At 55.1% G+C, this 22,705-nt stretch overlaps 1 protein-coding gene across 4 annotated transcripts; it reads right to left on the bottom strand.

Annotated features, from left to right (window-relative positions):
* Positions 1-2,432: 2,432 nt before the first annotated feature.
* On the bottom strand, positions 2,433-22,432 carry LOXL4 (lysyl oxidase like 4). Of its 4 annotated transcripts, none has more exons than XM_067709761.1 (15): positions 22,310-22,415; positions 17,748-18,042; positions 16,987-17,165; positions 15,874-16,079; positions 14,411-14,449; positions 14,018-14,237; positions 13,054-13,240; positions 12,725-12,879; positions 11,855-12,022; positions 10,640-10,802; positions 8,231-8,474; positions 7,017-7,132; positions 6,264-6,400; positions 5,772-5,883; positions 2,433-3,726 (listed from the first exon to the last, which is right to left on the bottom strand). In XM_067709761.1, exons 2-15 carry the CDS (start codon positions 18,025-18,027, stop codon positions 3,656-3,658), a joined length of 2,277 nt encoding a protein of 758 aa, XP_067565862.1. In that variant the 5' UTR covers positions 18,028-18,042; positions 22,310-22,415; the 3' UTR covers positions 2,433-3,655. The 4 variants fall into 4 exon arrangements, with proteins under 4 accessions (XP_067565862.1, XP_067565863.1, XP_067565865.1 ...); XM_067709762.1 differs by having other exon boundaries at positions 13,054-13,237; XM_067709764.1 differs by lacking the exon at positions 17,748-18,042 and having other exon boundaries at positions 22,310-22,432.
* Between the last annotated feature and the right edge of the window lie 273 nt (positions 22,433-22,705).

Here is a 22,705-nt window from a genome sequence, read left to right as displayed (position 1 = left end):
CACAGCATGTTCTTGGTATGATCTTCTCTGCCTTTGCCAGAGGCATTTGGCAAAAGCCATACCAGCTCGTCCATTATAGTGAAGAGCAGCGAGTCACACACCTCTGGGCAGTAAGAGATTTCCTAAAAGACGTGGACAAGTCAGAGCAGTCAGCTCAGGCTTTATCCTTCTCATATCTGCATTCTCAGTGTTTTTGAAGAAATCGTGGTGGTGGACCTCCAGATGCTGAGAGAGCAAGAAATGATGTCTCATTGTGCTTTCAGTGAGGGCAGCAGCCTCATTTTTGTATGATTTAGTGCCCATGACAATGATGGGTTATAGCATTGCCTAGAAGATGGTGTAGTGGGGCTCCGTCCAAACGTTCCTCAAATGACACTGGCTGTGGGTCTTGATCCCTGCCGCTGTTTCGGTCTTAGAGCCCTCTTACAGTTCCTCAGCATTGTTTTTCTCATCCTTTGTCTGTTCTGAAACTGTCCCTTGTTCATGTTCAATACCTCCATTCCAAGTTTGGAGGGGTCATTAGGTCCTCTCGACCCTCTGCCCCAGCACTGCTTAGGGCAGCTGGCTGTACAGCTTGTGCTGTCATCGTAGAACACAGGGAAGTCTGTTTGAACAGTATGGCTGCATTTGAAAGGAAATGCAGGAAACTAGCCAGGTTTCGTACTGAACAGTATACCTCTGAGGTAGACCTTTGCTCTGTTTTGATTCTTCAAGGCTGAGAATGGCCTTGGGTGGTAAAAAAAAAAAAAGTGATTGTTCCTATCACTTGCCTTTAGGGTGCTTCCCCTTTCTGGCAGCATTTTGGCTTCTAAGGGCATTGTTGATGGTAACACATAGTCCCGTGTTTATTACCCAGTTTTCTTTTAGTACTCATAATTTCAAGAAGTTACTTTTGTCCTCATTCTAATGCTGTGTACTTGGTGGCTAGTAACTTACACTTTTTTTCGGATAACAGTCAGCCACCTCTAACTTTCAGATTTATCCTTATAAGTAGATCCAGAGAAAGGATTTTTTTAGCCAAAACTGAAAGCTAAGGAGTGCTCCTGCTTCGGCCCTTAGTAGAGAATGTGCTTTTTAGTTGTATTTTTCCAGTAGCTGGAATTGATGTATACTGGCTGGAGGTAAGAAAGCGCACCTGCCCCGGCCCAGCACGGACTACTTGAGCTCGTCCAGACAGGAGTCAGCTCCTTGGCCATATCCGTACCATGCCTTCGTACACTGAGCTAACTGGAGAGCACCCTGGAGCCGCCACTGGCTGCTCGGGTGGATATTTGAGAAGACAGCTAACGCACTCTGCTGTGTGTTACATGTTGCTTCATGTATGTTGAACTTCTGAATCCCAGTATCACCTGGAATTTATAGTAGATAGAGACATTCCCCTTGCGTTCCAGTATACTCCTCATGGAGTGGAAGTCTTTGTGGAATAGGAAGAAATTAGGCATCTGAATGGTAAGCTGAGGTTCCTAGTACTTCAGTTTCTCTGAGACAAGAATGCCGAGGTGAAAATCATCAGACATTTTTGGTTCTGTCTGGAATTTGGTGGTTGCTATTCTGTTAACATTCCTCATCTAGTTACAGGTCATGCCAGCCGCATCTTCCCATATCCTTCCCTTTCAAGTCAGAGGTGTAACAGCACAACCCTTGTATAGCTTTTTCCAAGAGTTAGAACTGGCTGCACCTATCAAATGTGTGATGTGGGCAGCAAGACTGAGACCAGAGCCGGTGGCTGGCTGCCTGGCCTGCTTTTTCTGGCCTTCTTGGAAACTTGGATCCAGCCAGAAGCTGTAGGTAACCTCCCTGCCTGAATCTAGTCATCAGTCACCACACGCTCCCCCGCCAGCTACACGTTCTTTCACAGACCATTGGGTGCATGTGCGAGTATAATGTTGTTACTGTTTGGGAGATGTTTGCTGGATCCAACAGGAAATCAGTCCTTCCCTTGTTTACCTAAACTGCCATGCCAAAGTAAAGCTCTCCCTCTGCCCTAATGAAGGAGGTGAGGGAGTTGAGAAGAGGGATGGTAGAGGAGAAGGAAAAGCGCGCTTCTTTGTATTCACAGAGGATACCCCAGAGCGGGTCCCTTTTTACCGGCTAAGGAAGGGCAGCTCTCATATGTGAGGACGGGAGGACTATTGTAATCTTGCCCCATCTACCACCATTCACTCTGGCCTTGCAGCCTTGGTTGTAAAAGTTTACCATCTTTGGACTTTTTCTTCTTTCCTCCTACTTTTCATCCCTTAACCTTTCCAACCCATGTTTCACCACGGAGCCTAGGGAGGGAATTGCGAAGCAGACTGTAGGCTGATGTCGGAGAAGTGCAGTGGGGCTGTTGTGAGTAGTATGTGGGCTCCACACATCTTAGTAACCAGGTCACCAGCAGTGAAAAGGGGGAGAGTTAGGGTGCTGGGAACTGCCAAGAATCACAGCCAGTCTTGTCTTTGTAGCAGTCCATAGTGAGCAACCTTTACTGGCATCAGGGCATCAGACCTGTAAGGATCATCTCTCAAGTGTGTCTTAGTGGAGACAAGATTAAGAATCGTGTCCAGGAAGACCATGGGATTTTATACCATCTGAGCAAGGGCTTGCCAACAGCCAGGTCAAGCAGGGATGGTGGCCTTTCCTAGGTTTAGTCCTTAACTAAATTAAATGTTCCCCTTCTGACCTCTCCGTAGTCTCCTGTCCTCCACTCTACCAGACCTGTCTTCTTTTTCCTGCAGAGATGAGCGGCCTGTTTGACCCATGTTCTTTCCACTGCAAAACTTTATTCAATGCAAAATTCACTCCAGAAGCCTGGGGGACCCGACCTTTAGGCCGGTCCTGAGGCACACAGTGACCTTGCCTGCCGGGGTCAGGGCAAGTGTTCTTCCCTTGGCAGAGGGCCTGGCAGCAGCTGGGGTCCACAGCACCCCGGGACTCTTTCTGTTCGGCCTCCTCTTGCTGCTCTGCGGGAAGGCCATATCTGGCCACTCCAGTGAATCTTGCCCCGTCGCAAGCACTCGGTAACTGGTGGTTTGGGCCCGTCAGGAGATAAGGGGATGCCTGAGGCCTAAGCTTCCAGGGATATTAGAAACACCCATATGTGCTGTAGGGTAAAGGTAAGGGCACTAAAGAACAGACTCTAGAGAGTATGGTAGCTGAATTCTAAATGCGGACCTATCAAGCAAGGGACTGAATTCACCAGCTTCTTTGCCAGTTGTGACTTTGATACAAGTTGTGTTGCACAGAGCTCCTAGCAGAGAGCTGACCTCTCCTCCTGTGTATTTCGGTCCTCCTCCAAGACATTTGCAAAGCACCATTTAGATGGGGGACTGGGCCACAGTCCATTCCTAAGGAACTGATAGCTCTTGAACCATGAACTCTGGGGCAAGATCCGGGAAGGACTGGGTCTCCTATGGAAGAGGAGCTCAGCTGAACAAAGCCCAAAGGCCATAGTCCAGAGACCAAAGGCCCTCAGGGGATAGACCCAGAGCCATCCTGAGGGAGCAGTGCCGCCCTGGTGTGGTGATCTTGCCATCAGAAGGCTTCCTGAGCTGGTTCTTGGTGCCCCTTGGCACTGGCCCCTTACCCTCTGAGTTAGGGCTCTGTGAAGGGCATGGCTCCAATAAGCTGAGGTATCTGGTGTGTGGGCAGCAGCTGGGGGTGCGCAGGGGTGCCTTCAGATGAGGTTGTTCCTGAGACGCTGCTCCTGTTCCGGGGAGTGCTCTGTGTTAGCTCGGTGTGCGTCCCCTGCGGACCAGAGGAGGGCAGGTAAGTCGTCGACCTGACCGGAGTCTCATCCCCTCCCTGACAACGTCACAAACACCAAGACATCCTGCCCAGCTCAGCCTTTCCATCAGGTTAGTCGTGGGCACAATCCGTTTTATGGAAATGGATGCCAACAGATGCGTAGCTGCAGGGACATTGGGAAGATAGGCTTTTGAGTGGGAAGGGTTGTGCTGGCCACTCTCCCTCGCCCCTCCCCAGGTTCATTCTCTACCCTTCTTGTTCTCTCATGCCCTGGAGACCTGACCCCTAGAGACTGCCGACTGATGTAGGTCACTGGGAAGAAACAGCACGAGATTAGAGGATGGAAGGAGAGAGGCCAGGGCATTTCTTCCCCTCTTTGTGCAGTGATGGTCTCCTGCCCGCTGCTCCCTCCTCCTCAGTGCTAGCGCTCGCCTGGCTCCAGGACACACTTTGCCCCTTCAAGCCCAAGGTGATAACAACATTCCACTTTTGCTTATCCCTGGACGTCTCAACACTCCTCATCTCCTTAGTCCTACTCACACCTCAGTGTAGTCCACTCATTAAATAACCTCCTACTCTCACCTGAGTGTGCCCTGTGTTTCCTGCAAGGACCCTGGAGGGGTCAGAGCTGCGTAGTGGTCTTTCCTTCCTTGCTGCCCTGGCCCCCTTGCAGCCTGCCCGCAGCATCACGGAGGCTGTGCCTCCACGCCGGCAGCCTTAGGGTCCAACCCCTGATCTCGCTCACGCTCCTGTCTCACTTAATGGCAGCAGCATCTACGCAGTCTCACGATTTTCAAATCCTTATATTCCTCTTCTCACTGTCTTCCATCTGTTGCCAGAGTTATCTTTTGAAAATCTGATCTGATCTCCCTGCCTCCTTGGCTGAAATTTGTTAGTGGTTCCCAGAAGCCCACGGGATCAAGTCCATTCTCTCAGCAGGAGCCACCGTAACCCTCCCTGCAAAGAGCTCTAGTAGGTGTGACTGCATAGCCCTATTTTACAAAAGAGACAGCTTCTGAGGAGGAGATTTCCTGACTGTCTTAAAGCCAGAAGGTGGTGGAACTGGATTTGCTGCCCAGTGAAGCCCTCTGAAGCCAAATCCTATGCGCCTTCTCCTCGTCCCCTCTCTGACCTGTGCCTCTCCTTGCAGCCAGCTCAGATGTCCCTTCCTCTGCGAAACCCCGGCTGGCCTCCAGGTGGTTGCTCGGAGGGCGCTCTGCTTGCTCAGCAGTGGTTCACAGCGCTCTGGGGTACCCAGTAGGACTGGGGTTACCCATTTGCGTGTCTGCTTACCCTACCTGACACTTAGCTCTGCCTGTTACTCCTATTTATGTTCCTAGTGCCTGGCAGTGCTCAACACAGAGGTAGGTCTTAATAAATGTTTGTGGACTAAATGAACACACCTGCCCCACCCTCTGTGTGCAAAGCGTGGGAGTGACTGCACACACCCCACAGCAAATACAAGCACTTTAAACTCTAAGGTAGAGGAACTGCTTCCTTTCTGTACAGGCAAGTGAGGCAGCCACCTCCTTACTCTGCTCCCCACTGGATTGTTGCTTCTTTGCCTGAAATTACCAATCCTGCAAGCGTCCTGAGCCCTGTTCTCCGTGGTCTGCGTCCTGTAAGCAGTGATCAGGGCTGGCGGTAGCAACACGGATCTGGGGGACTTCTACGTTTGCCTGTGAGGCAGTCAGCCTGGGATGGAGGCAACTAAGAAAGACCCTATGAAAGGAAGGGGAGAAATAACAGACTGGAAAGGCGAAATCCTGACATGGCCTGAAGTAAAGGAAAGATTCCAGGACAGATGGCAGACTGAGATTACAATCCAAACAACCTTAAGGACAAAGAGGGATGTGGGAATAGTTACTGGGTGGGGCTGATGCAGCTTGTTCCAGAAATCTATGAACTTCTATGAAGTTGTCAAAGGCAATTCATCTCTGTCCCCTCCCCAGCCTTGTACACACACTGAAGTCACACACAGGGACACAGGGTCTTCCAGCTCCCCGAGCTCGCATGGGGCTGGTCTCACAGTGGCCCGCAGTCACCTGTGTGGCAGTCGTGCAGCCAGACCCGTTGCCCGTCGTATTTGCAGCGGCACCGCATCACGTTGTTCGAGAAATCGGACTCTGCCACCTCGAGCTTGGGGTTCACAACCACCTGGGGTGAGAGATGGGCCAGCTGAAAACAGGTGACTGGGCTTCTGAGTTGACAGTGGCTGTGACATCCTTTACATTTCATGTTGTCTTGCAAACTGTGCTCGTCTTCTTTGTTAACCCTTACAGCCACCCCAGGAAGGAGGCAGTAAGGTCCTTATTTTATAGATGGGGACTGAGTTGCGACGTGCCCCTTGTTCACTGAATCAGGACTCAAACCTACGTCCTGGATTCTGATCCCTTCCCCTACGGTGTAGCTCCTTCAAGCGCCAGACCTGGCAGAGATCCTATTTATGAAGCTCTCTTTCTTCATTTGACCTCAGGGAGCTTTTGGAACATCTGGAAGAAATGGACCTCCTGTGGGGAATCCCTAAGCTCACTTACCTGGAAGATATAATCCCCAGGACCCACGTCTGTGATATCCACCCACTGGCAATCAATGTCATGTCGGTAGGTGTCCCAGCAGCCAACGGTCACTCCCTGTTCCCCAAAGTTGGCACATGCGTAGCGCCTCTGCATTCCTGTAATGGAGGGTGCTGACAGTTATTGAGTCCCTGAATTGCCAATTAAATGCAGTCAGGCTAGGGGCCTGGGCTTCAGCTAAATATCTTGCCTGTTGGAGCCAGAATTCCTACTAAGCATGAATCCAGCACCATAGCAAAGCCCATCTGTGACAGAGATTATTTCTTTGGATGCACTAGTGGAAATTCCTGTTGGCCTAGGAAATGTGATTAGAAGATTCCAGCCCTACTACGCTAATTCATTTGCCCATACAACCCTGAGGAGAGCCAGTGTTTTACCATGCCATTTCTAAGGGCTAGGAACTGTGGGTGTGCGAATAGGAATCAGACAATCAATCCATGCTAAGTCCCAAAGGACTTAGAAGTGAAACAGGTCTGCAACTATTATCCAAAAGAGAAAGCGTTAGGCATTTCAAAAGTGGTACACAGTATGTTGGGAATGCAGAGGAAGTAGAGAGGGTAAGAAATTTATCTTTTTGAGTCGCCTTGAGTGCTGACTGTTGCCAGGCTGGAGTCTCCAGCTGCCTTAGGCTGTTAAGCAGGGCAGAGGGGATCCCGAGCCCAAAGGGGCCGAGGAATCTAACAGAGGAGGATATGCCGACAGGAAACCACACACCTGTAGGGCAACTTGTGTCCTCTAGACAGAAGCTGGCCTTGTGCCCCTCAGCCACCTTGGAGCCATTGAGAGTGAGCAGGTCATAGTGGGTGAAGACCTCAATGCTGTGGTAGTGCCTGCAGAAGGGGCAGAGCTGTCAGGCCAGCAGCAACAGGAGAGGGTCCTCACAGAGGAGCTGGTAGGGAAGGCTGAGGCACTAGGCCCCATCCTTACCCAGAGAGGAACGTTACAATAGCAGTGCAGTGCCCTTCTCCCCCCCAAACCCAAGATGAGTGTGACCCATGGCCTACTTTTCTGGCACCCCTGCCAGGCAGCAAGACAGCTGCTCTTGTCACCTAGGGTCTCACCCGGGTGAGGAGAGGTCAAAGCTCCAGGAGGCTGCCTGGCTACAAGGCCTGAGGCCTGCAGGTGGAAAGAAGAGACACGTCCAGGGACCAGCCCAGGAGCCGAGTTGCTGAGTGAGGAGGGATGCTTCCTCTGCTCCCTGCCAGCCTGGGCCCAAACTGCTACCACTGTTTCCAGTTCTAATGACAGCTCTTCATGCTGCCGGGAAAGGTACTTATTTTCTCAGCAAGGCCAAGTCCCAAAGTCACTGCCTGTTCTTCTCAGCTTTCCCCACCCACAGCTGTGTCCTGAAGGAAAAAAACACCCTTTTCCATTCTGCCTTTGTCACAGACATCATCTCTCCTTCTGTCTGGGCTGGAGGCTCCTGATAGGAAAGAACGCTCATTGTCTCCTTCCAGCGCCAGCAGCTCTTCCTTGCGGGCCTCGCTTTGCTGCTGCAGAAACCAGCTAGCTTTTTCTGCACAGCCAGCACCCTGGATGGGATGGCTATTTTGGGTCTCCAGGTTTCTAGGAGTCCCCACTTCACCTGGCTTTTAAAGACAAGGCCTCAGGGCCAACAGAAAAATTGTCCACTATCATTCTAACAGAGACCAGCTCTGCTGGCAAGGACTGCTCTGTTGGACACTGTGGTGGAGATGGACATGTGGGTACCTCCTGGGCAGCCGACGGAGTGATGGAGAGGGCAGGTTGATGCTCCTGGGATTCCTCACTGCCGCCCGGAGGCAAGGCCAGTGAGGTGTCTAGGAAGGAAGGCTCTTTCCCAGAGCGCACGCCCCTCCCAGGAAGGCTTGCCCGGAAGAGACCACACCGGTTGGCTCCCTGGACCCTGGTTTTGTTCCCCTAGAGCCAAGGCCTAAGCAGGCACTAACCTGTGGCACTGGTGCCAAATCCAGCTGTGGCGTCCTGTCTTGGGACGAAAGTCGGCCCGGCCCAGGTTGTGGATCTGTGAGGAGAAGCGCAAGAGGCGCCGGTGTCCGTAGGGCCAGTCCATGCGGTCAGCGGACTGGGAGAGGCAGTTCTCTTCATGGGCACAGTACAGCTGGCTGAGCGGGCGGTCCTCCAGGTAGGCCGTCTCCTGCACTAGCTGGGCGTTCAGAACGAGGTCTGCAGCACCTGGGCACGGTGGAGACCCAGAGGCTAGGAAGGCAGCCGGTTTGGCTCCCTGGCTTAGGGGACAGCCTTGCCTCCAGACTAAGCTCTTTTGGAGGCGCCGGAAGAGTAGGGCGGTTTAGAGTCAGGAGGTGTGAGCTCTAATAGCAGGAAAGCTCTATCACCTTAGCCTAAGCTTGCTGGCTTTGGGGCCAGACTGCCTGGGTTCCTCTCTTGGCTTGGTTTTTAGTTACACCATTAACTAGCTCTGGGACTTGCTCAGCCTTTTGTCTTTCATTTTCCTCATCTGGATGACGGGGAGAAGAAGAAGAAGAAGATTAGTGTGATAGTACCTGTAACGTGCTTAGATCATGGTTGGCCCACGGTAAGCATGCGGTTGATGTAAGCTAGTATTTCTTCTGTAGGATGCGTTTCAGCCCATTAAGTGCCTCTGTAGCCTAGCTCATATAACCCCGCAGTAAGCTCTGCTGACCCCTAGCTTGTTACCTCAGCTCACTCTTTCTCTGGGCCTCAGTTCCAGCAATGCGAGGGGCAGAAGGAGAGGGCTGGAGAGCTGGAAGAGTTAAGCACCAAGCCTGCCCCGGGTTCTACCGTTCTGGTGCATTCTGCTGCAGTTCCTAAGCCTGTGCTTCTTCCAAGCGTCCTGTTCTACCCTGGTTGCTATCAGGGGTGTTCGTACCAGGGCATCCTGTGCATTCTCCTCTGAGGCATCGTGGACATTCTGGTGCGTAAAAATCCAACATGCTAGAGCCTGTGTCTCCATAAGCTGCTCAGTGCCTCTCCCGCTCCCTTCCTGTCACGGGGGCTCTTACCCTCCTCAGAGGCCAGCGTGTTGTCCCTCACTGTGTCAGCACAGAAATGAGGAAAGGCACAGCTTTTGCATGTAACGTCAAGAGAGAAATTTGCCAATTCTCAATGTTCATGCAAAAACTGGGTTACACTTTAGATTTGGGGCAGAGCTATCATATGGGTGAGCCTTGCACTGACGATGGTGAGATGGGAACACAGGCGTCGAGGGTGGGAGCTTGTTTGCTGGATGGTGTCTGTACTACCACTAAATGCTCTTGGAATTCCTGAGGCATATTTTGGAGAGAGCTAAGGATATGCCCACTGACAGACCCCAGAATTCCTGAGGGAAAAGAGTGCTTTCAGAGAGAAGAAGAGAGGGTAAAGGCAAGAAAAAAAGGGAGAAAAATTACAGAGGAGGAATGGGGATGACCACAGAGATGGCAGGTCGGCTGACTGTGCTCAGCCGTTGTGAAACATCAAATGCATTTAGGAGAAGAGCTGCCACTCCAGGCGGTAGGACAGAGGGGTACAGGTTCCTGGGAGGGGAGAGGCGGGGGAGCAGGCCCCATCGCCCTGCAGGGGAGGGTGTACTGTAAGGGCTGGCGCTCTTCCAGCATGCGCTGGACAGAGAGGAAGCCCTAGAGCTCGCTGACAAGAGTTAAGGATGTCTGGGCATTGAAGCCTGGCTGGGAAGAAGGTCAAGTGGCCACTCAGGTTGGTGGCAGCCTGCAGCCTTTGGACTGGATACGGTTATCCTGGCCCAGACCAGGTTGGCAGATGTCAAACAGATGCTTCTACCCCAAGAATCTGGGGGTGTGGGGCAGACCGATGCCTCAAAATGGTCTTGACCTAAAGTCTTTTGGGTGAGTCCCACAGCTCACCGTAGGCCCCATGTGTCCTCACATTTCCACACTCTCTACAACAGTTTTCAAACTCTTTTCTTACTACAGACTGTAGTAAGAAATATATTTAATGTTGTGACACACATAAATAATTCCAAGAGAAAAATATTACCCTTACTAAATGTATCACATCATTGTTTTCTATCCTGTTTTTATAAACTATTGGTCGTGATGCGACGATTGGAAAACACTGTTGTGTATCCTTACATTTTCACATATTCTCTGTTTTAATTCTCACAGTAACTCCATGAGATGGGCAGGGCAGGGTTTGTATCCCCGTGTGGCAGGTGATTTGGCCCCGCACGTGGTAAATGGCAGAGCTGGCGTTCTGCATCCAGCCCTCCTTCCACCCCTTAACCCTGCTGGCCTTGGAGCTGGGACCAGCACTCAGGGCCCTCCCTGAGGACAGGAGGTGTGGCCTTGCAAAATTAGGGGAGCCCGGGCCAGCCTGTCCCACCGGCCCCTCCCGTTACTCACTGTCTGTGCAGGAGACTCCGGCTGAGAAGTGCCCTGCACCGTGGGAGCAGTGCACCGGCCCGTGCCTTTGGCACTGCTGCAAGGCCAGCTCTGTGCCTGAGCAGTGCACCCCGCTCATCACCACTTCTCTGGCCCCCGGCGTCCCCTGCCAGTACCAGGTGTCCTAAGAAAACAGCCAGCATCACCCAGTCAGGGCTGAGATGTGCTCTTAGAGTCACCTGACTCCCATCTGAGGCTTGGACCCCATCAGACCACCCACACCGGGCTGTGCCCAGCCTTGGCCTGAAATCTTTAGTGATGCTACTCTGGACCCCTCTGGTATTAGAAATGCCTTCTATGTGTCGAGGCAAAAATCCACTGCTATGGCTTCCACCGCTGGCCCTGTTGCCATCACTCTCCCTGACGGCAGACCTCAGCTGTTTGAAGACGAAGGTCCTGTTCCCTTCCTGTTCACGCAGGCCTGTCCCATTTCCCCAGCTGTTCTTCATAAAACCCTAGATGGTCGGTTGTGCTCGGGGTTGAGCCCAGTTCTCCCGGGTGAAGTATGCCCAGTATTGCCTGGCAGGCCAGTGTGGGTGAAGTTGAAGAGGTTTCTCCATGGCAGCCATGCCCCAGGCCTCTTGATCTTGTTTCCTTGATATCTTTGGAATCTATCCACTTGTTTCCCCGGGTCCAAGCCAGCACCATTCTCAGCTGGGCTACTGCAATAGTTTCTCTGTATTCATGTTAATCTCCATCCCAACTGTTTGCCGCACAGCAAGGAAGAAATCTTTTAAAAGTCTGCATTGCGGGCTTTGAATGGTGTGGCCCGTCTCCTCCTTCACCCTGGCGCTTCACACCACTGCCTCTTGATAGCTGCACTCCACCCCCGGCCCCTGATTTCCTCAACAGAGTCAAGCGTTCTCCGACCGCAAGGTCTTTGCATGGGCTCTTTATTCCTCCCCCACCTCGTCTGGCTCACTTCTATTCATTTTTCCTACAGACACAATTATGTGCCTGTTGTGTGAACGTTTTATGAACGACTGCATCCCTCACTTGACTGTATGTGGCGACTGACTGCTCCGTTAGGCAGGAACTGTGTGTCCTGTTCACCACAGTATCCCAGCACCCAGCATTATATTGGCACATGGTTTCACTCATAATTAACTGTTGAGTGAATGAATGAAGGGTCAGCAGCTTTAGCACAGGAAGTTTTGGAGCACAGCAAGGACCTACCTTGATGGCATGGTTGGCAAAGCCCAGACCAAGCTGTCGGCAGGCCACCATGGCTTCGCTAAGGCCCCAGTGGTCGCTGCACACGGCCCCCCAGCGCTGGACCCCGTTCACGTCCACCTGCACCTCCACCACCCCCTCCTCGGGGCTGCGTCCGCCGGCCAAGCGTACCTGCAATGGTCAGGGGTGTGTGAGGGGCGGGGCCGCCTTAGCAGGGGAGAGCTCAGGGCTGCCGGCCTGGAAACCTGCAGCCCTGGACATGACACTCCCCTTCTCTGGCTTAGTCTCCTCTGTAAAGTGAGGACGTTTTATCAGATAGTCCCTAACGTCCCTGCCCGCTCGAGAAATCTGACTGGGTGCCTGCACCTGGGGCTCTCACTCTGGTACTTGCCCTCCTGCTACCTGAAATCCTACCACTGATGACAACGTGCCTATTGCCAAGGGCTTTCATAGCTATCGTCCCGTTCACAATGACCCTATGGGACAGCTGACCCCATTTTACAGAAGAGAACCAAGGTCTGAGGCGAGAGACTTGCCCACAGTCCATGTTAGCGTGACCCTTGAACTCTGACCACCCCACTCAGCCTCCCAGTGTCACTCCCGGGTGCTGACATCCTGTGGCCTTCTGCCCTAGGCACCGTCTCTCTCAGCTTCACAGGGGACCTGAGAAGGTGGGGTGGGAGAGCCCATGCACCTGAAGAGTCCCACTGATATTCTGACACCTCTGAAGGCTAGAACCCGGCCTTGAGGGGAAGTAGGCCAGGCCAGGGGAGGCTCCCAGAGGAGAGGGCATTCCAGGCTGGCTCCAGGCAGGCTCTCATGAACTGCTCCCCCCTGGCTCCAAGCAGTGTCCCAGGCTAGCTCGGGGCTCACCTGATCCTGGAAGCCCAAGTTAGGGATGTTGCACCTCACGGCAGCATCATTGTCATGCTGGCAACCATTCTGGGAGCCTTCCAGGGAGGGGCAGTCACTGAGGGTCCGCTCATAGCCCCCGCAGCGCACCTCACTCAGGTGGATGGGCCCCAGCGCTGCAGAAGGGAGGGAGAGAGGCCATGGGAGGTCCATCTCTGCAACCCCACACCTGCGGCTCCCCCTCCACAGAAGGGGAGAACCGGCCTGGGCCCTGGCACCCCAGGACCACCAGAGGGTGGACCGGCGGCACATCCAGGCTCTCCCACCCCACCCCAGGCCTCCTCGCTCACCTTGGCCCAGCTGGGCCCCAAAGAGGGCCTCCCGAGCAGAGCCGAAGCCGAGCTGACGACACACGACGCTGGCGGAGAGGAGGTTCCACCCGTGGTCGCAGACCGTGCCCCACCGGCTGTTCCTGAGCACCTCCACCCGGCCCTCGCCCACCTGGGCCCCCGAGCGGAGGCGCACCCTCGTCTCCTGCTGGGAGAAAACCCGGCCTCAGGGAGGGCCGAGGAGGCAGGGGTAGGGGCTACACCCCCGGCAGAGCCCCTTCAGGACAGGCAGAGCCAAGGCCTGGAGTTCTGACTTCTGTGGCCATTCCTCTGAATAAGCTCTTTCTCGACCTCCCCCTTCCTTGGTGACAAAGAGCGGCCACAGTAATCACAGATTCCAGCCCTAACAAAAGAGCCTTAGGAGTTGGGGCTCCCTGGCCTTCACAGCCTGCCACCTGCTCACTAGGCGAGTCCCCTCCTCTTGCCCAGCCTCACTGCTGCTTTGTCCTTTGGGGCTGAACCCAGAGCAACACTTCCGCAGCAGATCTGTGAAATGATTTTAGAGACCCGTGGGGACACGTGTCAATGAAACGCACAGTGGGCAAGTCACTTCTGTTCTAATGCCCGCCCGCCTGCTCCGATTTCATCGAGGAGACCCCCTCACATGGTGCTGCCCTGCCCCAGTGCCTACCAGCACTTGCTCATTGCTTTTTATGACGAAAGGCCAGGCTCGGGCTCCATGCCTTCGGCCCTCAATGGGATGTAGCTACAATGTAATTACAGTTGTCAGCTTTCCATTTATGGTAGGGTTATAAACGTCCCTTTTAAGTAAATCCCAAAGTTCTACGTTCTGTGAGTTGCTCTCCTCCTCCCAGTCTGAACTGATGCCCCCTTGATAGGGGTGGTTCACCGCTCCTCCCCTGCCTCGCCATCAGCGCCTCCCCGTGGGGTGGGGCCTGTGCCTCCAGGCCTGCATGGGACCCACCTCTGCCCAGGACTCCTTGCTCCCAGGCTTCTCCTTCAGAGGGCGGAAGCGGGGCCCTGCCACACAGCTGACCACAGTGTGCATGCCCCCCGGGCAGGCCGGCCGCAGCTTGCCCTGGGCTGGTGCCACCTGCACCTGGCAGTTGGCCATGTGGGGCTCTGTTCCCAGGCAGTTGACCCGGTGGATCCAGAAGGAATTCTTCTTTGTCAGGCTCTTCAGTCTGGAAGACAAGGGAGACTGAGGGCAGGGGAGGGGTTGAGGGCTGTGCTCAGGACTCAGGGAGGCCAAGGCACTGGGGAGGGGAGAGGGGACTGGAGGGGAGGAGAAGGGAGGGGAAGCAGGCCCTTCATGCCACACCCCTTTGCACCCTCCCCTGAGGGTGCTGCTCCTTACCTAGACTTGGGATCCTTCATCTTCGAATTCCAGACTTTCCTGGATGGGAACAAACAGGCGGGGAGTCGAGTGGGTGCAGAAGTCCTACCCGCCGTCACCCTGCCTCTCCATACTTGTCCTTGAGTCTGTACTAGACTCAGTTTGTAAACTTGTTCATTAATCTTACTTCAATGCTGAGCTTCACCACAGTCCTGAGGGAGTGGCCACCCCACAGATAACGATGATCTCCATTTTACAGGGAAGGAAAGCAGGGCGAGCAAGTTCCCTTGACTAAGCCCAAAGTGGGTGTCTCTTCTGCACCGGGCTGCCCTGGGGCAGGCAGCTCCAAGCTCGCCCTTCCCCCAGTCCAGATGAAGGTCAGCCTTCAGGGGGCAACCGGAGAAAAGGGGCCCTGGGGAAAGTCCTCTGGGGACAGGTGGAAGTTGAAGGCCTTTCTGGTGGGAGCTGCCCAGGCAGAGATACTGAGGCTATAATCAGGGCTGCCCTCCTCAGGGGAGGTAGGCAAGCCAGCCAGGCCCAGATGTGCAATTACCGGGCAGCAGGGAGTCAGGGGCCCAGCTCCCAGTCATCCCCAAGGATGGGGCCACGTGGCTGGCCTTGGAAACCAGGGTCATCTAAGTCAGAGACACGGGACAGACCAACTAAAAGTGATTGGGGATGGGCAAGGGTAGATGACTCAGATGTTTCGTGGGAGGTTTATCCCTTGATGAGAAACATACGAAGTTTTCACTGACGGAGCTGGTAGAACTATGACTCGTCATCGTTTACAGGCTAATGCAGTCTTGGGACAGTTCTGTCACGTTTCTGACAGAATATTTTTATGTTCTCTCTCCCAAATGCCGCCCCACCCCACGCCTGGCTTGGACGCAACCCAGTCAGAGCCTGGCTTGGATCGCAGTTGAGGAAATTCACTGAGACAAAGTTCAAACAGTTCCCTGCGGATTGGATAATTGAGGCCCAGATGCCCTACCAAGGCCCACAGCTCGTTGTTGGCAAAGCTTAGACCAGAACCCAGGCCATCTGTGCTTGCGAGCAGCACTGTATCTTTACTAGCTAGGTCTAATTTTTTAATCAGGGACACAATTTTACATTTATTTACATTTCATTTGGGGAGTACTCTGCACTATAGTCAATTCTTTTTATCTGATTGGCAAGTACGATGTTTATTTTCTGATTGTTTCTAGAAACTTCCCAGGGTCTCCAAGTTCATCCTCACTCTTGTCTTAATTACTGAGGGATCCATAACCCAGGAGACCCAGGCACATTGCTCCACCGGGCCTGTTTCCCTCCCAATCCCAACACCCACTGAATGTCCTCCCACAGACACTACTCCTGCCAATCTCACTGCAGTCTCCAAGGTCCCACATCACACACAGACACGTGCACGCGCGCGCACACACACACACTCAGACGCTTCCACAACCCCGCCTTCCGCGCGGCCCTCCAGCCAGCCGTCCTCCTACCTGTAGTAGTGGCTGACGACAGGCGCCTCGCTGGGGAAGCCCAGCATCCCGCACACCACCCTGCTGTTGTTCCTGGTCCAGCCCTGGTCACACACCTGCCGCCAGTGGCCCTCGTACTTCACCTCCACAGCTCCCTCGGTCACCAGGCTCTGCCTCTTGGCACTGGCAAGGATGGGCTTGAGCCGCACCTCCTCCAGCCGCCGGCCCTGTGGGACGCGTGGTCACCGTGGGCCCCAGGATTCCTGCCCCCACTGAGCCCGCTGCAGGTCTTCACGTGGGAAAGCTGGGGCTCGGAGCACTTAGAGATCACCCCACCCAGCGCCCTCATGGGACGCGCCAGGAAACAGAGGCCACGTGGCTCGGTCCTTGGGGATGATGGGGAGGCATTTGCTGAAAGCCACACAGTGAGTAGGAGGCAGAAGCTCGGTTTGTTTAGGGTCCTTTCCTCAACTCCAGGAGAACCAAGCAGAGCCATGCTCTCCTGGGGCCAGGATGGGAGCCCTTGGAGTCTGGGAGGCTTTCACCAGGCACAAGGGGGCCTTCTTCACGCCACCCTGGGGAGGGCAGAGGATGGGCACAGACCAGCTGCCTGAGACCACCAGCAGGATCCTCTGGCCCACGAGACCCCCACCCTAACCCTGGATGACTTAGACCGGTGCGAAGCCCCCTGTCAGGGCCTGCCCCGTTCAGTGGGCCACGGCCAGCTGTCCTCAGGCTGAGGCCGTCTGGCAGCAGAGGGTAGAGTCGAGAGACCTGCCCTGCCTGCTCCTGCTGTTCGGCTTGGGCTGTTCTTAGCTTGGAGCTGTCTGTGCCAGGAAGAGACAGCAACTGTGGCCGGGCCTTGTGGCTGAGGCAAGCCCTACCTGCTGCTGCCTCCCTCGTGGGGAGCAGCTTCAGTGATTCCGGCAGACCCAGCCTCTGATTCCCTGCCCGCCCTTTCTCAAGCTGGGGCCCTCTACCCGTGCACCTGCTCCAGGCCACAAGCAGGCCTCAGGGCCCCAGCCCGCGCTCTGCTCCCTTTCTTCTCCTTCTTCCTCCAGGCTCGCCACCTGGACGCCCTCTGTCCCCTGACCCCCTCCTCAGCTCAGGCCGGGGCCTGAACGGCCTTCTCACCTGGGGCCCAAGGGCATTGGAGACCCTCTCAGAAAGGTAGCCACGCTGGCGCTGCGGGTGGCACACCACCCCAACGTCCTCCGAGTGGCTGCAGTCACTGACGCCCCAGCCATTAGACCTGCACTGGTCCAGGGAGCTCTCTGTCCCCACACAGTGAACGTTGTCCAGCCAGATGGGTCCTGTGTGGGAGGGGATGAGTGATGCTCAGGGACAGGCACAGAGAGGCAAGTCACGGGCTCTACCTCCTGGATAGGACCCCACAGTTATCAACATTCCTCTTCCAAAGCCTGAGTAGAAAATGGGGGTGGAGAGAGGAGCTGGTTCTCCTGGGAGCTTGGTATCTACATCCCTGCCTAGTGTCTCCTCTTGGCCTCAGGTCCCATAGAATCTGCTTTTGGAAAATGCCAGGTAGGTCTGTTAATTAGATCTACCTGTTCCCTCATTCATCCATCTAGTCATTCACTCAACAGCATTTGCTGAGCACCCATTGTGTGTGATTGCTATATTCAAGGAACTGAGCGTTGAGTGGTGGTGATGGTGGTGATGGTGGTGGCCTCACTGCAAGTGAGAATGGGAGAGTAGGACAGGTCATTTGCAGCTGGAGCACTCAGGAAATGCCTCACAGAGGTGGTCACTTGAGCTGGGTATCAAAGGACTGGTGGGAACGTGACAGGTTCTATTGGAGCCTCAGGGAGCCCAGCCCCTGAGAGAAGCCCGCTACCATCTCCTCGTCATCCTGCAGGGGAGCACCGGTCACTCACCCTCCCCTGGGCCATACTTGGCGCTGTGGGCCCAGGTCAAGGCGGCTTCAAAGCCCAGCTGGCGGCAGGCCACCGTGGCCTCCTGAAGCGCAAAGTCGTCATCACACACGGTGCCCCACTGGCCCTGGTGCAGCACCTCCAGGCGGCCCTCCTCCGGCCTGCTCCCTGGGCCCACCAGCCGTAGCTTCATGGTGCTCAGTGACTGCAGCCTGCTGGGAGGGGTCTGGCCCAGCAGCAGGAGCAGCAGGAGAGGAGGGAAGGCAGCTGGTAGGGACCACATTGTGGGTCAAGGCACCTGGGAACGAGTAAATGTGACAATGATGACCACGTCTACCCCTGACCTCGGGTCTCTTCTGCTAGCAGAGACAAAGGGTAGCACAGGTCCCTCCGAGAGCGTGTGCGTGTGTGTGTGTGTGTGTGTGGTGGCATGGATTGGGTCTGGGCTCTGAGATTAGTCGATCTGGTTCAAACCCACCATTCCTTGGCCATATGACCTTGAGGAAGTTGAAGTTTAGCCTTCCCGAGCCTCATTCTCCTCATCTGTAAAGTGGGGGTAGTAATCCTTATCTCCCAGTGCTGTTGTGAGTGTTGAATAAAGTATGGATGTAAAGTGCCTACATAAAGTGCTTATCACGAGCCTGCCACACGGCCAGTGCTCAATGAACAGCCATTTTTGATGTCATCTTATATGTAGAAGGTGGGGGTGCCTACACTTTGAGTCATGGGGAGCCCCCAAGGGCTAGACTGTCTGAGCTGGAGGAGACAGAGGGTATTTGGATCAACTTCCTGACTCTAGACATAAGGAATTGGGACCTAGAGAGTTTAAGAGACTTGCCCAAGCCACACAGCAAGCTCCACCTCTAGGTCCACCTACATGCATAATTTGTACATTGAGTCAACGAACATTTTTGAAATATTTGCTTCAGGCCAACTATTAGGCCAGGTGCTGGGACACAGAAGTGAACACATCAGACACTACTCTCTGCCCTCACGAAGCTCAGAGATGAGGAATCAGAGAAGGGACACTTAACCAGGGCCTTGTTGGATGAATAAGAGTTCTCTTATTCCCCTTCAGAGAAGGGGAATTCCAGGTAGAGAGAACAGGATGAGGAAAGAGGGAAACAGGGAAAGAGGTGAGTTTGTGCAAGAGCAGGGAGTGCCCTTTCTTAACCCTGTACTGCAGTATTGGGGGCCTGGAGGGGACTGAGGTGGAGGGACGGGCTGGGGCCAGATGATCAAGGGCCTTGTGCACCGTGCAGAGGGTTTGCCCTTCATCCTGCAGGAAGTAAAGGGCCCTGGGAGGGTTTTAGGCAGTGACCACACACAGAAGAGGGCTCCCATCTCCAGGAAGCTGTTGTCATATGCTCTCTGGGTCCTTACAGGGGACGAGTTGGGGGCTCCCCCTCATACATTAGCAGCCTTGCTCCTAGGAGCAGGGTTGGGACGAGCACAGAGGACGGTCATCCCCGGTTGGAGCTGTTAGAGTATCTGCAGCCACCAGTGCCGAAGCTCCTCCACGGCCAGCTCTACTGCTGACGGGAAGCTGAGGCTGGCCTGGAAGTGGAGGGAGAAAGTCGGGTCCTGGGCTTCCTCTTCGGTGCTTGAGGCTTAAAAGGGCTCCTTCTGGGGAGACTCCCTCTTTCTCCCATGGCCACTGCTATTCTTAGGGGGATTCCTTAGCTGGTCAGTCTCAGTGGGGAGCGTCTTACAGGGCCCCCTGCCATTCCCTTCCCCACAAGCCGGTTTCTGGCTGAGAATCGGTCCTTGTTCCTGGCCGCGCCCAGTCCCACCCACTTCAGCTACCAAGCCGCCTGCTTTGGTGAGCCCAGGGCTGGGGGCAGTGGGCTCCTAGAAGTGCACATGATGAGCTCAGGAACGAAGCTCCACGGGAACAGGGACTTTGTATTGTGCCCCCAGTGCCCAGAGCAGTGCCAGGTATGTAGGTGGCACCCCGTAGATATCTGCAGATGCGTGGGTGCAAGGTGGCATAGCACTGCGCTTAGGCGTGCAGACTGGGAGTCAGGCTGCCTGAGTTCACTCCCGCCTCCACCAATTGGTTTCTGGGTGGTCTTGGGCAGGTGACTTAGTTTCTCAATCTCAAGTGATTTAGTTTTCTCATGGAGTTTATCCCCTCTATAAAATGGGGGTGCGATTCTTGTGAAGATCAAATGAATGAATACGCGTTAAGCCCTTAGAAGAGCAAGCTCTCATCTGACAGCTATTATTAACAGCAACTGAAACAGCTACTACAGAACCATTGGTCTAGGTTGGTCCCAGCCTCTCTTTGGATAAAGAAGGAATGGAGGCCGCGTTCCCAACTCAACATCAAGTCCCCAGTACTGCTACCCTTCTTTGCGACACTTCCTTCTCAGACTTAAGCACTGTTTTCTTCATGTCCCTCCCCACTCAGGAGCCGGGGGAGGCTCCCTGCTGGCTGTCACCACATGCAGAAGGCTCTCTGCTGCTTGGGATGTTCCCATTCCCTCCTCCCTGCACCCCTAAGGAGGAGGTGGACAGCTAGTGACTGAGCCAAACCGAAGTCACTGTGGATAGAGACCTCCCCCAGATGACATGAGAGGATAGAAAGATTGGGCTCAGGGCCCACCAGCTGGTAGGACCCAGGGGTCACATTGGGTCTGGCCTGAGAGATGACCCCGCTCCCTGTCAGCAGCAGTCAGGATGCTCCTCATTCTGCCACCAAATTAGGTGACATGATTCAGATGCTTTCCTCTGAGACTCAGGTGCAACACCTCTAAAATGAGGGGGTGGCACTAGAGGTCCCCCATCTACGATATGGGCCAGGGGGTGGGCTGGGCAGGTCAGTTGTGTAGCTGTGGCTGACATCCCCAGAGTACTGTGGAGGTCTTATTAGAGGCTGTGGACACTCCTGGGCCTGTAGGCCCCCTGCCCTCCAAGGGGCCTCCGTGGGGACAGGGGTGGCCTTCTGCTGAAGAATCCTGGAGCTAGATCAGCTCCCTTCTATGAAAGCCGCCCAGGAGGTGGATGGGCGGTAGCAGGAACCGAGTCATATGCAGGGAGAGCCCACTTCCCAGCCTTCCTGCCCACTGCAGCTTTCGCTCACATCACACTTGTCTTCTCACATTCCCCAAACACATCCTTCAGTTCCCAGCCTCCAAGCATTTGCTCTCACTGTTCCTTCTACTTGGGGTACCCCTTCCCTCAATCTCAGATTGTTAAATTCCTACACATCTTTCCACACCCAGTTCAAACGTCACCCCCTCCATTAAGTCCCCCGCCCGGACCCCCACCTTCCTAGCACTTGGTGTCTTTGCTTCCTGTCTCCACAACCCAGGGGAGTGTCTCCCATAACTGCTCCCCCAGAGCTGAGCAAAAAGAGGACCAGGCTGAGAAGCCTCCCTCAGAGAAGGAAACAGCCTCAAAAGTGGATCTTTTCCAAAGTGAAGGAGAAAGGGCTAGCTAGAGTGAGGCTGAGGAGGAGGGCAGGCTAATCACAATAAGTTTATTATACATTTAAAAATATTTATTGAATACTCATCTCCACTTTATAGGTGAGGACACGAGGTCCAGAGAAGCTAAGTAACTTGCCCAGCCAGGATTCAAACCCAGGCAGCCTGGCTCCAGCGCCAGGCTCCCAGTCAGGAGAGAGATGGACACGGGAGCAGGGGAAGAAGGAAGGGAGGCAGGGAGATGAATGAAATTCCACCCTGTTGCTGGTTGATTTATGACCCAGCCGTGGTGTGAGGGCATTGGGCTGGATGCCAGCGCTGAGTGCAACCAAGTGGCAGATCCAGGATCCTGCCAGCTTGGAGGAGAGAGGCACCTGATCCAGGTGCTGCCAGGGGACTCTGGCACCTGGCTTGACCTGGCCTTGCTAGAGAGGCTGGAAGTGCCCAAGGGTATTCAGAAAGAGCGCTGGGGTGCTGTCCTGGTGGGAACCAGGCTCCGGAATCACTGGAAGCCTCCTCTCTCTAGCTCTTTGAGGAGGGGGTGGGGTTTCCCCTCTCAGCCCTAATTGCCTCCCTGGGACCACTGATTGTGGTGACCTGACACAGTGCCAGCAAATGTCCACCTGTCCAGGCATAGGACATGTAGAGTTTGAAGCCCTCTGCCCACCCTCCATCTCTGTCCCCAGTCTCCCCCCGACCCCCAGCATACTCAGTTTTGGTCTGTTTTTTTCAGAGAGCCCGGCTCCACCCTGCCTCTTTGAACCCTGTCACAGGAATGACGTCTGAACCCACCTGTCCCTTCCCCTGCCTCCCCCTACCCTGCCCCGGGAGAGGCCAGAGAAAAGGCTACACTACACGCAGCGTGTCCACAAACAAGACACGCAGGCACCCCGAGGCCACGACGCACCACCCTGGGCGGCCATGGGGCCAAGCTCCCCAACTCGGTCACTTACATTGGCAGCAGGTTGGGGAGCGACTAGGGGTCTAGGCTAACTGTTCATGGGACCCCCCACGCCTGCCATTCCCAGCTTTCAGGAACCCTCAGAGACTTGCTGACCCCCAGAGAGACAGAAGTCGGACAGACAGGCAGGACAGCGAGAGACAGACCTGGCCAGGGGCCAGGCAGGGGCTCACCAGCTGGAGTGCGACGTTGCGGGGCTGGGGCCGGGGCTCCGCGGCCGGGCAGCGCTAACGGGCCTCCTGGGGCACCCTGGGGCCCTTTTATCCAGCTGCGGCCGACGGGCGCCCGCGCCCCGCCCCGCCCCGCTCCGCCCGCCCCGCCCTCCAGCCCGCCAGCCGCGGAGGAGGCCCGCAGGCCCCGCCCCCGGGCGGACCTGGACGCGGCGGGCGCCCCGCCCTGTCCGTCCCCCACGAGGGCCCGGCGACCCCCTCCCCCGGACGCGGCCCGGGGCGGCCCGGCGCCCACTCGCAGCCCGCCGGCCCGGGAAGTCCCGGGGTCGCTAGGCTGCGGGGGTCGGGGCAGCTGTTTTCCGTGGTGGGAACTGGCGCGCTACAGCAGGAGGGACTGTG

This window comes from Pseudorca crassidens, chromosome 16 (assembly GCF_039906515.1).
Source record: "Pseudorca crassidens isolate mPseCra1 chromosome 16, mPseCra1.hap1, whole genome shotgun sequence".
NCBI classification, from domain to species: Eukaryota; Metazoa; Chordata; class Mammalia; order Artiodactyla; family Delphinidae; genus Pseudorca; species Pseudorca crassidens.
This window is presented reverse-complemented; position numbering and strand designations above follow the sequence as displayed.

What these genes read in the sequence shown, in the direction of transcription:
- LOXL4 (XM_067709761.1), bottom strand. Translation starts at nt 18,027, where the DNA reads ATGTGGTCCCTACCAGCTGCCTTCCCTCCTCTCCTGCTGCTCCTGCTG. An exon ending in ATGAAGGATCCCAAGTCTAG is followed by an intron (nt 14,238 to 14,410) that starts GTAAGGAGCAGC and finishes CTTGTCTTCCAG; the next exon opens with ACTGAAGAGCCTGACAAAGA. An exon ending in ATTTGGCACCAGTGCCACAG is followed by an intron (nt 7,133 to 8,230) that starts GTTAGTGCCTGC and finishes CCCCTTCTGCAG; the next exon opens with GCACTACCACAGCATTGAGG.